The 18,621-nt window shown below is 37.1% G+C and overlaps 1 protein-coding gene across 1 annotated transcript in view; it reads left to right on the top strand.

Annotated features, from left to right (window-relative positions):
• Positions 1 to 18,079, top strand: part of TMEM108 (transmembrane protein 108) — a gene marked incomplete at its 5' end in the record, with an annotated part of 80,272 nt that extends 62,193 nt beyond the window's left edge. The window contains 2 exons of the mRNA XM_083379379.1: positions 16,082 to 16,236; positions 17,924 to 18,079. Of these exons, the coding sequence (XP_083235505.1) occupies positions 16,082 to 16,236; positions 17,924 to 18,046 (278 nt within the window). The 3' untranslated portion in view covers positions 18,047 to 18,079. The remainder of the gene's footprint in view (positions 1 to 16,081; positions 16,237 to 17,923) is intronic.
• Positions 18,080 to 18,621: the final 542 nt, after the last annotated feature.

Here is an 18,621-nt window from a genome sequence, read left to right as displayed (position 1 = left end):
CGGCAGGTGAGAATGTCTGCTGACGTCGAGTCCAAATGATATTTTCAGGTGAGTCGCTGCCGCACCCCCATTTCTATTCCCGTCGCCCTCCTCCTTCTGCAAGAGGTTATTAAATGGTCCAGGTGATCGTTTCCAGAAAACGCGGCTGTCTGATGCGTTTTTTTTTTCAGTAGCAGCTGCTGCTTTACCCTAAAGGAATCTCGCTTTTTCTCCGCCCGACTTGCACAGAAATGGAAACCGCCTGGATGGCCGGTGGTATCAGTGTTTTGTTTATACAATTTTTTTGTTCCGAATGCTCGATAAGCCGAGAGTAAACGGCGCTTCTTATTTTTTGGACCGAATTGGCTTCTGTGGAAACAAACCTTCGTGACAAACGGATTGTTGGGTGGTTCTCGTTAAACTGTAAATGGCTGAGAAACAAGCCAAGCGGTTAGCGTTGACTGCCTGAATGGCCTTCACTCCCGACTCTCCCTTTAATTCTCCATATATTTTAGACACAGAATTTTTAGGGCTTCTGCTGAACACACTGTACCTGCTGTAGTGTAGTCTTCCTCAGCTATGTTTTGGATACACTCCCATCAGCCTCAACCAGATGATCAGTGTACAGGGATGCTAGGAATTGTGCTTTGTGCTTTGAAGCCACAACGGTTGGGGTCAATACTTTTATGTATTCATCTCTTCCTTTAGTGCACCTACTCCTAAGAAGTGGATATTAACCTCCAGCTATCTTCAAAAAATAAAGTGTCCTTCCCAGGAGATCAGTCTTTGAATAATGTTCCTAAATGAAACACCCCAACACCCCTAATATAATTGTGGAGGCATCTAAGGTTTGACAGAAATATCATAATTTGAACAATGTTTCATGGATCATTTGCTGCCAAATCCATTTGTATTTTGGCAAAATGGTTTCTAAAGAATGAAACAAAATGATGTAACAAGAGAAAGGGGGGGATAGTTCCTGACAGAAACTTTGAAGACTCACGCATACTAATTTTTCATTAATTGGCGGTTTATTCAGAGGCTCATTTCTAATTAGAAAAAAAAACTTATTTGCCAAATCAGTCTGGCATCAGGAGGGGGGGGGGCTAGTATATTTGGTAACTTCTTTAGTCCAGCATCTCCAAAATATTAAGCAAATAAAAGGAAAAGAAAACCCCACACCATTAAATTTGAAATATCTGAAATCTGATGTACAATGATATTTTATAGTTTATTCATTTCAGATAAATTGTTCCCTGCATGAAGGTTAGGCAGCAAAAGATGTACCTTTCCCACTTCAGAAACAAATACATGAATTGATTTCTAGTCCTAGACTCTAAAACAAATGATGTTTATATTTTAAAAGATGATGTAACACTGACAGATTTCATAACAAAAAGTTTTACATGTTTAAAAGAAAGTCGATTCCTGCAAATTAAGCAGTGCATCAGAATATTCGTTGAGATATATCAATGTTTTGTTTGCTTTCTGTAGAAGTTGCAAGCTGGTATAATCTTCCTTTCCAGTAGCATATTTTTTTTTCTAATTTGAAGAATGCTAATTAGTTTTGCTTTCTTAGTTCAAGGAACCAAATAAAGATTGAGCAGGTTTGAGCACAAAAATCTGCCTTTGCTTTTCAAGCTATATTAGCTGATAAAAAAGGCTGTATTTATCTTGTTATCATGGCCAAAATTGGTGGTGATGGAAGGACTGAGTACTTGAGGAAAGTCGTGATTTGATGTGGAAGAAAGTGCTCTTTGCTTTGGCGGAAAACGACTATGTAGGAACTAACTTTTTCAACTGAAATTCATACAATGATTAAAACTTAATCCAAAGACTTAGTAGGAAGCATTCCTTTTATTTCCCTGAGATTTAAAGAGACTCCTTCAATATCCATCCCCCCCAAAAAATACTTTTGCTCAGCAAAGAAGACAGTTCAGTGACATCATTTGTAAATCTTTGTATTAGGCATAGCTCTAATTACTCACTTCCAAGACACTTATCCCGAAGATCTTACCAAAAATAAGCTTTATTACGTCTTAGCCATGAAAGTCAGCCGAGTGACTTTGGGCCAATCATTTTCTCTCAGCCAGGATTGTTGTGGGGAAATATGAAGGAGGAAAGCGTGGTAGACATTTGCCGCTTTAAAGTTATTTGTAAAAGTAATATAGGCAGATTACAAATAAATAAAATATTGCTGCTGCTCTGATTAAAAGGTGGTTCTGTGTGCCAGCCAATGTGAATGTGTAAGCCTGCCACAAAGTATTAGTCTGAAAACTCTCAGCATGTCTAGTCTATCACAGAGGTAGCCTAAATTAGAATTTTTAAGAAACAAAAATCCATCATGTATTATTGCCAGGAGAACAATATAAATATACATATGTAGTCACCAGGAATCCAGTTCAAAGGAGATATTAGATTTTTGGCTTTTCTGTTATACATAAAATTTCAATCTGAATTCACCATCCCACTGAATAAGGTCGAAAGGATGTGTTTCCTACAGAAAAGCTTAATGTTTGTGTGGCCATTAATTTCTAGAACATGAAGGAGTTAATGTATTAAACTAGGGCATCCTAAAAGGACATTTATACTGTGATGCCAATGGTTCTACAGAAGCTCTGTAGAACTTTCTTCCTACTCCTCTGACTTGGAACTTTGGGTAATGTGAACAAGTACATCAGGAAGTCACCAAATTTGGGGAAACATCTAGTTTTTTTAAAAAAAATGATGACAAACTAATAACCCATTAAAGCCCAGAATTAAATTATTTACCTACAATTTTGAAGGTATAGTATTTTTCCCCCCTTTCATAATCCCAGGAAAAATCATGATTGGAGGTACAGTATAAATGGTTGTGCATCTGAGCTTAAACTTTCAGCCAGAAAACGTTCTGCCCATTTGCTTTGTACTCATGCTCAGTCACTGATTTCCTCACTGTGAAAGAATTTTCCGTCTTAGCCATGTGGTCTCTCACCTTTTGTTTCCCCTGTCATGCATGACACATTTCATTTGCTTGAGCCATCTGGATGGGCTTTAACTTAAGCTAATCCATAGCCTATGTTTACCTCTGGGTTCTTTTCTCCCATCTGTTGTATGCTGTAAAATAATACAAACCAAGAAAAGTTATAGCTCACTTGGGCATTCTTAGGAGATACTTTGTCCAACAGACAGTGGATTGGAGCTCAGAAGTGTTTCTTGTGAATAACAAACATGACCTTCAAACAGACACTATAATAATGCTGATATTCTATCACTTCCATTGATAGAAGTGTCCATTTTGGGACAAATTGCATGAGGAAACGTGAATGAAACACCCTCAAGTTAAGGTGCAAGAAAGTCAGGGGCTTGTTCTCTCTCATTCAGAGTGCACTTATGGGATAATGGATTCATGTTAGACATTACAGTCGAAGATCTGGATAAAGAGCTGGATAAAGGATGCAGTTACCCAGAGAAGATGATAGGTTCCCCTTGCTGGAAATGCAGAGGCTATCATGGATGTTTTAATTTGGACTCTTAGAGAGAGTAAATGATTGTAATCATCTATTTATTTAACTTAATGACTTTATTTATTTATTAAATAAATCAGGAAACAGAAATGAGTTTCTTAGAATCAGAGAATTGGAAGGGGCCATTAAAGTCATTTTTAATGGCTCTTTCCAGTTCTTTGATTTTAATAAGCTTATTTCTGTTTCTTGCAACTTGAATAGAGATTTTCTATTTTTTATTATAGCATATATGTCAGGAATAGGGACGTGGTGGCTCAGTGGGTTAGGACGCTGAGCTTGTCGATCAAATGGTCGGCAGTTTGGTGGGTCGAATCCCGAATGCCGCGTAATAGAGTGAGCGCCTGTTACTTGTCCCAGCTTCTGCCAACCTAGCAGTTCGAAAGCACATAAAAAAACGCAAGTAGAAAAATAGGGATCACTACGGTGGGAAGGTAACAGCGTTCTGTGCGCCTTTGGCGTCTAGTCATGCCGGCCACATGACCATGGAGGCATCCTCGGACAAGCACTGGCTCTTCGGCTTTGAAACGGAGATGAGCACCAGGCCCTAGAGTTAGAAATGACTGGCACGCATGTGCGGGGGAACCTTTACCTTTACCTTTATATGTCAGTAGGTCCAATACCATACTGTTTTTCATATTATCAACAATAGCTTTTTTGGATAAGCAATAAATAATAAGATTATTATGGTTAATCGCATAGTCAGCCAGAACTTCAGATTAGATTTGGTGTTTTTATCCAGCTAGTGAGTCTTTCCCAAGGACTTGGGATAGGCCAATGTCGATTTTTGATGGCATTAAAGGTATTGTCACAGAACGTAAGCTGTTATAAGAATCATTATTATTAAATTTATATGCAGCCCATCTCACTATCAAGTGATTTTTATCATGATTTTATATTTCCTTTTCTGCCTCTGTCATATGTAACACAGAATAATGCTGCATCCATAAGTGTAATTCGGACCTTTTTTTTTTAAAAAAAGATTCAACTTTATTACAGTCAAAGACCAATGATTTTAAGATCCTGAAAGCTTCCCAGAATCAAGGTCCTGGCCCCTGCCCCTCTCTATTTTAGCGACTGACTTTCAGTACTTTCAACCCAAAGAGGCTCTTCGACCAATGGACATTTCACGCTCTTTCAATATATGCATTATTTTAAAAAATATTTTTAAAATACTTCGCTTTTTTGAGAGAGAGCGAGAGAGCCTGTTTGATGTAGTGGTTAAGGCACTAGGCCACAGGTCTGCAACCCGCAGCTCAGGAGCCGCATGCGGCTCTTTTAGCCGTCTCCTGCGGCTCCTAGTCCTCTGCCATGTGCAGTCCAAAAAAAAAAGTGGGACTAAAAATATTCAACCAATCATTTTAAATATGCAGGGTAGGTGCATATCTCGCCTTGGCTCCACTCTTCAGTCAAACCCTGTTGTGCGCATGCGCACATGTACGCGCATGCGCACACATTTTTTGCGGCTCCCAGTTTTTCCTTTTGTGAGGGAACCGGTTCCAAGTGGCTCTTTCACTGTTTCAGGTTGCTGACCCCTGCAGTAGGCTACAAATGGGGGTGGGGGAATTGTGAGTTTTAGTCCTTTTTTCTGGAGGAAACCTTGAAATAATTTTCAGGTCTTAGGGAACTCTACTAAAAATGGCAAAAAATAGGAAAACTTCACAATGCAATTTGCTTTTAACCCACACATTACATAACAACAACAAAGTAGCTCTCTAGCTGCTGAGTTATGGCTCATAAAAATTCCCACAATAGCAAGCACTGGCACTGTGCACTGTGCAAATTTTTGTTTGTTTTTTTTTTAAAAAATCCAATTATAATCTCTCATGGAATTGCTAGCAACCTCTTAGAAAAGCTAGGATTCCACAGAACTCCAGCTGAGAAAGATGATCTTGACAAAAGCATGATTTCTAGGCCTATTATGGCATGATGATACCATGGTATTTTATTTCTCTTTATCAGGGCTTTTTTTTCTCTTAGAACACTCAGAACTGCGTTCCGGCACCTTTTGTTTTTGCAAAAAAATAAATAAAATCTCCCTCTGAAAGCCTATTGCAGGGCTAGGCAATCTTGGCTCTTTTTTATGACTTGTGAACTCCCAAAAATGCTGAGCCAGCCATGCTGAGGGGAAAGGGAGAGGTTTCCAAGCTGAGCCATGCTGGCTCAGGAATTCTGGAAGTTGAAGTCCTTGAGTCATAAAAGAGCCTGCACTAGAGGAGGACGTTAAAATTATTTACAGGGTTACTTCTTTAGGAACTAAACTTTTAGAATCTAAAACAGCTAATTCAAAAAAGCCAACAGGAAAGAACCTCACATTTTCCATCTGCTTCTGACTTTGGGAAGGTAAAATTAGATAACAAAATAATCTATTTCCTATGTTAACATTTCTGCAATGAAATCAATAACGGTAACAGGAAAGAAATATTTTTCTCAATGTAATATGTCTAATTTAGCTGATGCTAGAAAAAAATAGTATCTTTTGTACATACTCTTGAAAATTATTTTGAATCTAACCATCTATTACAACTAAACCACTTTAAATTAAACAATTCTTAAGAATGAAATAGTCTTAATTTGGACTTTACTTTTACTGTTTGGACTGTTGTGTGTTTTGAAAAATAGATTATTTAGAATCTAGTTATGTTGCACTTCAGTCTTTAAATAATTAACCTAGTATATACATAATAATATATGATGTTTTCCACGGTGAGCTTAACATCAATAACAACATTTATTAAAAAGGCTAAAATAATGTCTGGTGGTATTATATGTACATTAAAATTTTGTTTAGTCACAATCTTTCACTTTTCACATTCTGGAAAAGCAGTGGTCATGTATCCTAGCAAAAGATGTTACATATGTGCATAAGCGTAGTCGTTAGCATATGCCTTTTAAAAAATATCAAACATGTAAAGAAACAAAAATAAGTCCAAAATATCTGTATTACATCCAGAAATGCCAACTTTGCAACCAATATTTCTCATCCATAACTATGGCACCCTAAGGATACCTGCATACATGCAAATGCTTCTCTGGGATCAGTAATGCAGCAGGGATTGCTTTTTCCTTCCAGTAACAGATTGCTGGGAAATACCAAACATGGCCTTAAGAATTCCAATGTTTGATACAAATTTTGATACAAAGCTGAAGGAAACTGTTCTGGAGAGCCAAATTCTTCTCAGGCAGCCAGGTTGCAGAGCACCAGAATGCATTGCAGCGACAGGCCTTCAGATGGCTCAAATCGAAGGAAATATGATCCGTACAGGCTAATTTAAAAGTGGGAGGGTAAGAAGGGCCGAGTGTGAACAGGTTGCTTAGCAACCTGCTTAAACAGTCTCTGTAACTTTCAGCTTCCGGTGCCTTGGCTTTTTTAAGCTGAGAAGTTGGGAAAAAAAGGCTAAAAAGAAGGCAATAGAGTGCTATCAACGAAAATGTATAGATATAGCTAGCAGACGTTTAGGGAACCTTTATTTTTCATGCACTGTTCGAATTTTGTTTTAATGCCATGGTGATACACAATCAAATGTAGTCATTTTTTTTAATCCCAAAGCATCTGTTTGTTAAATACAGTATAACAAAGTTTTGGATGATGGAATTATTTTTTATCTAAGGATAACCAATGATAACAGCTCTTAAATCTGTTATTTTGTTTTATTTTTGCACAAAAAATTGTATAATTTGCATTTGCATTCATTTACAAATAGAATATGTTGCTAAAATGTATTGGTGTTGAAATAATTAGTGCACACATATACCTAAAACCAGTTTATTGCATTTGGCAAGTGTACTAAAAAAATCTCATTGTCAACCAATATAATTCATTTAATTTGAAATCAAGTGAAAAATTGATTTAATTATTTTATTAAAACAAATTAATGGCAATTCTTTTATAAGAAGTTGCCTAAAACAAAATGAGTTTGACATGCCTGCTCTAGATAGTTATTTATTTAGCGTATGGCTGGTCACACACAGAATTATCTAGATAGTTGAATGCTCCAAAATAAATTCTAGACCAGGCCTGTACATGCAGCCTACCAAGCACCCTTGGACAGAGCACAGACTTTTTTTAAAAAAAAAAAAGTAATAAAATCACCACCACTGCCCTGAAAGTCATGTTGCCTAGTGCCTCCATGGTTTACCATGACCACAAACTCCAACACTGTAGATGCTCCTCTACAAATCATTGATTAGCCCACCAGCATTCCTTTGCAGACCATAAAGATTTTTAATTTATCAGTGTGGGCCTTTCCCTTCTACAAGTTTCACAGACCTCTTCTAGATTTTCCTGTCTTTCTGAGTTAACTCCTTGGTCTGTCACTGAGCAAGAATTGACTTTGTAGGAAGCATATTATCATTTGATGTATATTTAACATATGTTCTACCTTTATTTACCAATTATATAATATTTGTATGCAATCCACATGGTGAGGTTTGGGGCAACTTACAATATTTTTAAAATCATAAGATTAAAACATAAAAGCAGGGCTTTTTTCTCATAGAATGCTCAGAATGGCGTTCCGGCACCCTTTTTTGCGCACACACACACACACAAAAGCTTTTGCACAAGCTATGCTACTCCCTCTATTGGCTTTCAAAAGCCTATTGGCTTTCGAAAGCCAGTAAGAATTGCTGCTGAGTGTGCCAAAAGACCTGGCCGGTAAACGTTGCACTGGCAAGTTGTCTGCAGTGAAGGCGAGTTGGCAGGAACTTTGCATCCCTCCCTGCTGCCCAACTATACCATCTCAACTAGGTAAGTAAGAGAGGATAAGGAGTGGGAGGTGGGTTCTGCAGAGTCCATGTGCACTCCTTCCTTGTGCTCACCTGTGTCAGCCAGGCTGGTGGCCTAGCTGGTGCTGGAACTGTGCCACCATCGCCTCGCCCTGTGTGCCTAAGTGGCCGACTTGCATCGCCTGGCCTGCCCCGCCTCCGCCGCCCACCCTGTGCAGCCCCGCCATATAGAGTGGGCCCCGTTGCTCCCACAGCACCAGCCACGCCAGCTCCGGCCCCAGGGAGGCAGCCCGCCACCAACATCCCTCGCACCCATGACTGCAGCAGCGCCACCCCCCCACGTCTTGCGCCCACCAAGATGAGAGTTCCAGCACCTTTTTTTTAAAAAAACACTGCTCTTTATAATATAATATTTCTTTTAAAATTCAGAATCATTTTTGTAATAAAATTGGTATATGCATTTTACGTAGATATATAATTTTGTTTATGTATCATGCACTTCAGGCTTATAATTAGATGACATTCAGATTTTCCATGTCATTAATTATTGTGTCTCATTTTTATTTTTTTCTAGGTGTTTTATTGATCTTGGTGCTAACAGAAGAATTAGTGTTTGCTGTTCAGGTACTGACTCCCCAACTTGTGTCATCTCAGAGCCTCCTGATGGACAATATTAGTATTTTAGCTATGGAGACAACTCCAGGAGTTGGAGGCCATCACACAACCAAATCTTTACCCACAACAACTCTTGCAGATGCTGATTCCAGTAGTTTAGCAGAGACTTCTGTTCCTTCTGTTGGCCAGAAGAAATTAAGCAGCAGCCATTTTGTTGGCAACACAGAATCTTATCATTTATATAACCAGAGTGCTTTGTTGTCCAGGAAATCACTTAATAAACAAAAAATCTTTCTGGGTGCCCAAGGCAGTTTCACAGCATTTACAGAACCTTATCTAAAGACAGAATTATATTCTTCTGCTACCACAGAAAATTGGCCCCCAGAATATCCATTTCAGACCCAGCCTCCAGTTCACACCAGCCATCAAAATACTTTACAGGGAACCACAACAGACTCAAGTGATTCTATTCATACCTCAGAAGGCCTTAATGAAACAGAGAAGGGGAGGTCATCAGAACTGATTACACAGGAGATTAGTCTCATTACCCCAACAATTGGTCCATCAACTGTTACTGAAATGGTGACTGTGCCTTTTAAATCCACACGGTATGACATACAGGATATACTGGGGAAAAACAACTCATGGATAAATTCAAGTCAGAGTACAAGTCAGGTGCCCATTTTTTCTGGTCCTGGGATGACAACAACAGAAGTAGACTTTGGACACCCTAGTCAAAATGATGTTGATGCCAGTCTTTCCTCCTTATATACAACAGAAGGCTCTACTGAGGAACCAGCTACCACATTGCATCCCTCTGGACATAATGTTATCTTGCCAAGCAGTACATTGTCTATGGAATCCTCAACATGGCTGCCAAGTTCCACTTCAACAGCAACAGAGAATTTCTTAAACAGACTGGTACCTGCTGGTACCAGAAAGCCTGATGTCCCAGGAAATGTTTCTCATGTCACAGAAAGAGACAAGCCCCAATACAGAGCAACTATTTGTCTCAGCAAAGTGGATATAGCATGGATCATCTTAGCCATCAGTGTACCTGTATCCTCATGCTGTAAGTTGAATGTTTCTCTATAAATTTATGCCCTGTGGGATATAACAGGTATTAAATATCGATAATGAAAAAAATGAACAACCTAATTATAAAGTTTCATTGATCTTTGTAATATGACTCCCATATAATTAATAATCATCCAAAGTTATTTCAACATACTTATATCTGTACACCTATGCAGTGCTGGGAACACAGCAGAATTAGCCTGTGTTTTGATCTCTCATATTTTTTGTGTTTGTAAATACAGCGTTTGTCTTAGGGTGCATAAAATCCAAGAGCATCCAATTTTTTTTCAGCAAATAATTTTGATCAGTTGAGAAAGCACAGCAGCTTAGTAATCCATTATCCTTTCATAATTTTGCCATTAAAAGTTCCCACATATGTGGAAATGAGACCTCACCTGCATAATGCCTCTGATGCCGCTTTCCCAATGTCTCCATTATACAGTTCTTGAGAAAAGAGCTTTAGTGGGAAACCTTAATAATTGTGAAACACAATTGGTCTAATTCATTTTTGATATTACTTAACAGAAGCTAATTATAGCCAGTAGCTATTGCATCAGAAAAGATTAAGAAATTGGCAGTGAAGTTACTTGCATCATTGAAATTTCAATTTGAAGTTAGTATATTCTGCAACTCTCTTAAAAAGTCTCCTGAGATTTCAGTATTTTGATGACACCTCTTTCATCAGAACAGTAACCAGAATTTGCATGAGAGAGAGAGAGAATGTAATTCTGATATATGTTCTGCAGATGTCAACCATTTATACAACTTTTGCAAGATTATTTAACTTTATCAGTAATAGTAGCCAAAACAGATAAGCCAGAGGTTCCCAAATTGTATTAATTCAAGCCATTCCCCCTCCCCCAACAAACTCACAGTTCTGTTTATTAAGTCGCAAAATATGCTACACTGTCACTATGCATTTGCTGCAGTGTTCTGGAGTACTGTGATAGTATACACTTTATGAAATGTGGGGATAAGCAAAGGAACAACTTGGCATTTGGAACACCTTCTCAAAGTCCCATAATTGGAAGAGGAGATGTCACTGGTAGACCACCTAATTTATTAATTTTTTTATATGCAGAAGTTCTCAAGCCTCATATAGAAGATCTACAACATTTCTAGGTAGAACTGGAAGACATTATCTGAATCTCTGGGAACTTCTGGCCTCTAAGGTTCAGTATAGTTAATACTGAGCTAGATGAATCAATTTACTTTTATTATATGGCAGTTTCTTTAATGGTGGTAAGTTGTATTAAGCAGTTCCTCACATATTTTAATACCAATACAGTGTAAGTGATTGCATTAAAATATATCCATATTATTACCACTTGAGGTTTTTTTAAATCACATCTTGGTTGTATGCAATTATATGCTAGGCTGTTTAACTTTGTGCTGTCTTCCTGGAGTTACCACTTTTTCATATCAATAGTCATTAATACTCAGTTACCGTTTCATGGAAAACATGCCATGTAATGACCAAGTTATGGATACTGTCACTGACAATTTGCTTTGGGAAGAAGTTTGAAGAATGTCTGCAGGATCATACAACACATTCTGAAATTTCCATACTAAAAGTCTATAAATTATATGTTGATTAAAAGATCTTTTAAAAAAATTAAAACCTCTGTATATTGGGTGAGAATTGAAACTGGAATTATTAGAACAGTATAAAATGTATATGCCTCATTTCACTGATTAGTTCTTTCAAATCAAATAAATGGCCTTTTCCAGAAAACTATCCATATGTCTCTTGCAACTAAGTTCTGAATAGGTCTGATTTGAATTTAATTTCTTGTTTATTTATAAGAAAGGGGCTCAAGCAAAACTAATTAAAAAAGACAAATCAAGATAATATATAAAGCAACTACTAATCATTATTGAAATAACCCAGTAATGAATTTATTATAATAGTGGATCATGCTTAAATGATTGTCATTAAACCCTAATTACCAGTAATAGATTTTGATCAAATTTCAGAGGTTCCTCAAATATTTTCTATCTATGTGCACATAGAAGATTTACTAGAATAATATATATGTGTTACTTGTTTATAGATGTCAACTATCATCTCCATTCAGAGACCTATTACATGCCAGCTGTATGCTGTATGAATTTAAAACATCTTTTTTCTCAATCATAGTGCCATCCGGTGGATGCAGAATGTATACATGCAGAACATACTGGGATATGCGTCGTTTCTCCTTCAGAGCACAGCTATTCCTGAAGCTTAGATGTGAAAAACATTTCATACTGCATATTTATTTAAATAAAAATCACCCTCTATATCAGCAGGTTTTTGAGTGGAAGACAATCAACAAAAAAATAATTGGTAACATGCAATAAGATCCACCTATGTGAAAAATACTGCCATTTAAAATATTGCCCAAAACTATATTGATACTAGCTTGACATTAGAAAAAAGACATTCCATCAGTGGAGTGCTATTGCAAAAAAAAAACAAAAAACCCTTCTCACATCCCCAAACACCACTTTTACTTCCGGGGCACAGAAGAGAAGCATTCCTACAAATCAAATTCTTTCCAAGAACCTAGGGCATCATAATTTATTAGTGTAGTAGTGTATGTGTGAATCCAAGCAGTGTGGCTTTTTGCAGTTGACAGATGAAAATTTTGTTAAATGTGCAGGTTTTCTAAGTGCTGTCCAAGATTTTTTGGTATGGCACTCAGTGTACCAATCCATTTTAATATAATTATTATGTAATTATATAAATAATAAATCATACAAACAAAAATCAGTAACAGAATAACTACAACTCAATTCAATAAAATTAGCTCAGATCCTGGTAAATACATATTAAGCTTCAGGGTTAACAATACAGTAACATCAATGAACTGCTTCACTTAAGGTTCATTCATGGCGTCAAGGCAGAATAATACTACAAAACGCATTATCCCAGCATATTTTTTCCCTTACTGCTTTTTTGTAATCTTCAAAGATAAAATGAATGTATTGCATATCAGTTATTTATTTTAAATAAATAAATAAATAAATAAACCTTTATTGTCAAAGTACAACATGTGTACATTGAGATTAGCTGAGCCTTCCCCTGTGCTCTCTCCCCCCAACACACAGTGACAACAAACCCTCCATCCCACCACACTATGTGAACCAACTACACCACACACCGGCCTCCCAAGTCAACTCTGCATAAGATTACATTATAAGATTTATTTATTTATTTTAATCCCATTTATATCCCGCCCTTCTCCGAAGACTCAGGGCGGCTTACAGTATAAAGCACAAATCAATGTGCTTAGCAATAGCCTTCATTCTATGTATATGCCTGCTTATTAGGGCTTTCGCCCCCCCCAAGCGGCATTATTACCAAAATGACCACAAAGAAGCCATTTTTCTTATAATATCATATGAATAATCCACTTAATCTGATAGATGAACAATTTGTTTTATTTTCCTGAAAATTTTATTTTTGGGGAAGAGTTGCTGTTAGCACCCTTTGGTTCACTGCCAATCACCTGACAATCCTGTTGCATATTAAGAGAACTGCTGCCACCTTCAGGATACAAATAGGTAGAAAATAGGTAGAAATCATCCAGCAACCACCACAATGAGACTGCTAAAATCACAAGATTGCTCCCACTCAAATGTCTCACAACACATATGTAAAATTAATTATAATGGATAAGCTAAAACATTTATATGTCTGTTCAAGCATATGTAATACGATCTTGAACTTCTCAAATGGTTTGAAGATTCAGTTTGGTGCCACTGTTAAGATTCGGTAGGAGAATAAATCTTCATAATACTCCATTTCCTGATAGTATAGTGGAACTAGGGAAATTAGCTGTTTCCAGCAATTTATCTTTGAATTTATCAATTTTTCCAGCCGTGTTATGAGAGCAGAATCACCTGTAAGCCATTTTGAACTCTTGGAAAAATTATCCAATATAAATTGGAAAGGAAAATTGATTTCTTCTTACTGGCTTTTGCAGCCTTCCATGTTTCAACAGTCTTTTTCGATGAAGAATTATCCAGTATTTTAATCCAGGGGCTTTTTGTGATCTACATATGCATCAATAAGCAAATGTAAATCTGTGTCTTAACAAACCTCAAAGAGAGCTTCAATTGTCTCAGAATTCTTTCAGAAAGTTGTTTCTTATAAAAGATGTTTGTTATCTTAATTCATATTCCTCTTCTTCCTAGCCTAATCACTGCCTCATAGACTGTATGAATGCCTTGCTTTATCAAATCTGGTATTTTGTTTCACAGGATGCCATCTAGTTTGTTTTCAGTTGCAGGAGGATAGTTTTAGTTGAATATTACAGGAAGCATCTAATTGGTAAGAGTTAATGAAATCAATGCCCTGGAGAAGAAATGCTCCCCCTTCCTATAAATATCTTCAAGTGGAGACTACAGTACCATTTTGGAGCTCTACGATTTCTTGGACTGAGCAAAATTTTACGATTCTATAATAACTATTCAATTAGCAGGTGGGGAGGGAAGTTTCCAATAAAAATAGCTGTTATCACAATATAAATGAGAATGCCCAACAAAACTATTGTGTCTAGGTTTGATAAAATTGCTGCCATTCTCAAGTGGTAATAAAAAGATACATCTTCCAGTGATCCAAATCAAAACTGTTATTATACTAGCAGACTGTCTCACAGCTAATTTTTAACTGAGAAGACAATATACTGTGAAATTATTAGTCATTCCAGTTTAAAACTTGTTTTTATTCTTGTGTATTAGTTAAAGGATTATAAATCTTGGGGATTTAGGACTAGAAGACCTGAAGACATTTCTGAAGACCTGAAGACCAACAATCCTGAAGACCAATATTTAGACTGAACTAAATATTACAGATGTCGATCAGATGGTTGGCAGTTTGGTGGGTCGAATCCCGACTGCCGCGTAACAGAGTGAGCGCCTGTTACTCGTCCCAGCTTCTGCCAACCTAGCAGTTCGAAAGCACGTAAAAATGCAAGTAGAAAAATAGGGACCACTACAGTGGGAAGGTAACAGCATTCCATGTGCCTTTGGCGTCTAGTCATGCCGGCCACATGACCACGGAGACGTCCTCGGACAAGCGCTGGCTCTTCGGCTTTGAAACGGAGATGAGCACTGGCCCCTAGAGTTGGAAATGACTAGCACGCATGTGCGGGGGAACCTTTACCTTTACCTAAATATTACAGTAGCCTCCCTCAAGAAAAAAAAACGTATTTCTGGGGAAAAGCAGCCAAGGAGAACTGCTGAAAAGGAGAGACAGAATATTTTTCTTTGCTCATTTTTTTTTACTCAAAATTCACTTGGAGGAGGAGAGTTGATCTGAAAACTGGAATGAAGGAAAAAGGCTTAAATACAATTCTCTACTAATCTGTTTATTCATACTTGTAACATCAAGTGGTTGATTTTCATTTTAAAACATGAGAACCTATTTGGTGTAGTGGTTAAGGCACCAGGCTGGAAATTGGAGACTATGATTTCTAGTCCTGTCTTAGGAACAAAGCTAACTGAGTGACCTTGGGCTAGTTATTCTCTCCTAGGAACATACCAAATCAGTTTTGAAATCTAAAAACTGAAAGACGAGTTGCTAGGAGTCAGTGCTGACTCAAAGGCACAAATAGAGTTGGATAACTGCTTCCTTTCCCACCTCGTTCTGGCTCCTGTGCCCAACTGGCTGGCAATTGGCTGATTTGGAATTGAGGGCAAAATTTGAAATATCTTAACAGCAGTGAGCAGTGAGTGAAAGACAAGGAAATATATTTTCTGGTGAGACTGAACTGGCTATTGGGGAAGGGGGAATAGCAGCAATCTACCTGGAGGGAGGGGGTCCTTAGAGACATGCTGGGGTGCAGTTTTCCTCATGATTTTCAGCTTCGTAGAGATATAATATAAATGCTATTGTAATATAAATAATTTATTTTATATATTCTCTTTTTATGTAAGGAAATAACTCTGAAAGGATGACTCAATGGGTCATGGATTGCCTAGTTTCATAATAAAACCATCTCTAAATCAGTTAATATAAGCTAAAATGGAAGCCTCCAAAGGTGATGCATCTCATCATCAAGTTGCTGCAGTATGTTAGAGATGAGGTTGGAAAGAGCCCAGTAATGACAGAGTAGAAGGCTCTAGACGTTTCCTACCAACAATCAGTCCACTTGATTCACAACATAACCCCAACATGTTTGTATTGACAGCTGTGCTATTAACTGTGTGCTGCATGCGACGAAAAAAGAAGACATCAAATCCAGAAAACAACCTGAGTTATTGGAACAATGCAATCACTATGGACTACTTCAACAGGCATGCGGTAGAATTGCCAAGAGAAATACAATCCTTTGAAACATCTGAGGTGAGATTAGAATCCTGTTGGCAAAGCCGTGCTGGGGAGGTTTGGATTAATGTATATCCCACTGTTTTCTTCTTGTGGTGATGGAAACCAGGAGAAATGTTTATTTTCACAGAGTTCTTTAAAGACAAAAGAATCATCTTAGATCATTATCCCTTGGCTTCCTGAACAATAATTCCTGTTCATATGCTTTCCTCCTCCTCCTCCTCCCCCTAAATTCAATTACTCTTTATCATGAGTAGTTTTTGTTATATAACTCCAAAACCTATCATTTTCCAAGTTCCTGCTTTTAAGTCCCACTCCTTTCTCTTATCCCCACTTGCTTGACTTATCCCTCTTTGCCCACTTGGTTCCTGCACTGTGGCATAACTTAACCTGTTCTTTCTAGTTTCACTTTATTCCTTTTTGATTATAGTTCTTTATTTTCCATCTGCCTTTTGTTCAGCTTCAGTTTCTCAGTTCATCATTTGCTCTTTTGGTTCAGTCAGGCTGATCTTATGCTTTTTTTTTATGCAGTCCATTAATTACAGGATCAACTGAGGTTTCCATATGAGTGACACGTATTATTAAGATGTTATGCAGCTATAGCATTTTTCTTCCATAACACTCAGCAGAGGGAAAGTTAAAAAAGAAAATGGGAAAATGTGGGAGAGATACAAATGGGAGATAAGTGTACTGATGAATGAAACAGGACAGTCACAAATAACAGCCCGATCTGAAAGCACTTCTTATTTCTATATCACAATCTTCTCAACTGAATCTTTCATTTTTCAACTGAGCTTGTTTGTTGGTAAATATTTTTCCCTTGGTGGCTAGAAAATTCAGGAAGATTCCATGGCATTTTAGCAGAGAGCATATCTGGCACTTAGTTTCCATCATGATGGAAATATTATGGAAAAGTTGCATCTTGCAACTTCTATCCTTCCATATCTTTATCAATGGTATAAAGAAACTACATTTTTTCTAAAGACCTGAAAGTGGCAATACTATGCGGTAGTTAGCATTTATGGCATATAAAATGTTGGCTTTTTCCAATGCTAGAAAAGACAAAGAAAAGTTTGTCATAGATTTAAACTACCATGTAGCTATGTTTCCCGAAGACTTCTCTTTTTTTACCATTTGCATATAGCTGGATGATCCTGTCTTGTTAGTTTCTGCTAACATGTTAAAATCGAATGTTACTACTATTTTTCAAATACTGGATTTGCTTGCAAAGTTGTGATGTGCAATTTTGGCAAATAATATAGTAAAGGTGAATAAAAGTAAACCATGCACGAGGTGATTTGCATTTATTTGATCTTCTAGATGGTGGGAAATTAAAAGTCTTAGTTTGTATCTCTAGCTCTAATTGTTTATTTTTTTAAACTGAATCATGAAATTTTAGACACAGCTGACGGAGCATCATTTTACACGTGGAAGACTTCCAAGACTTTCAAAGCAATGGAGCCCTTCAGTTGTGGGTGAATTACGTACATTTACCTTCATCCCAAGCAGCTTGGTTATGAGAAAGTTCTACTTGGAGGGCATTAGTTTAGAATCAGCTAATCTACATACAAACCTTAATTATACAGCACCTTATATAAAACAATCCATTTGCGTGGCAGGAATGAATATAACACATTCCATTTTATGAGAGTTAATATGTGATGAAATATCTTTTTTTTCTCCCCCTCCCCTCAATATTTTCTAGGACCATCTTTCTGAGCCCCGTTCTCCAGCCAATGGGGATTACAGGGACACCGGCATGGTTCTTGTGAACCCCTTCTGTCAAGAGACGCTCTTTGTAGGACACGAACAAGTGTCTGAAATATGAACCTTGCTCCAGTTCTTCAAATTTTATCTTTACGATCTTCAAATTATAAATATGAATATATATGTATATTATAAATATAATCTTTGAGTAGCTATGAAATACAAGAAACATTTTCAGTTCCCCTTCTCTTTTTTATAAGTGTGATTAAAAAGTTTACAGACCAAACTTCAGCTTTATAAAATAAAAGCTATTTCTAAACAAACAAACAAAAAACTCTGAATTATTGAGATTGGGGATTTTTCCCACAGTACATTTACGTTTCTGGATTTAGGCAGGCTATCATTCTGGGCACATCTATGTTTTTTATCTATACTACTCTCTACAAGTGTAGTTATAGTTGAAAACATCTATTTATATTGAATTTGGCTAGCACAGATGAATGGTTTTCAATAAATACGATACAAAAATTCTGAGGTAAAAAAAATGCAGAGGTAGAATTCACATAATGGTGTATGTTTCAGTGATGAACAAGATTAACAAATATTTAAGACTGTATGTGTGAGTTGGACTTGCACATTACACACTTACAGATATGTGGAACTGAGCCTGAGATATTATGGGTGCATTAGATGCTT

Source organism: Vipera ursinii (genome assembly GCF_947247035.1).
Source record: "Vipera ursinii genome assembly, chromosome: Z".
Lineage (NCBI taxonomy): Eukaryota > Metazoa > Chordata > Lepidosauria > Squamata > Viperidae > Vipera > Vipera ursinii.
The sequence above is the reverse complement of the archived record's forward strand: the minus strand, read 5'-3'. Positions and strand labels throughout refer to the sequence as shown.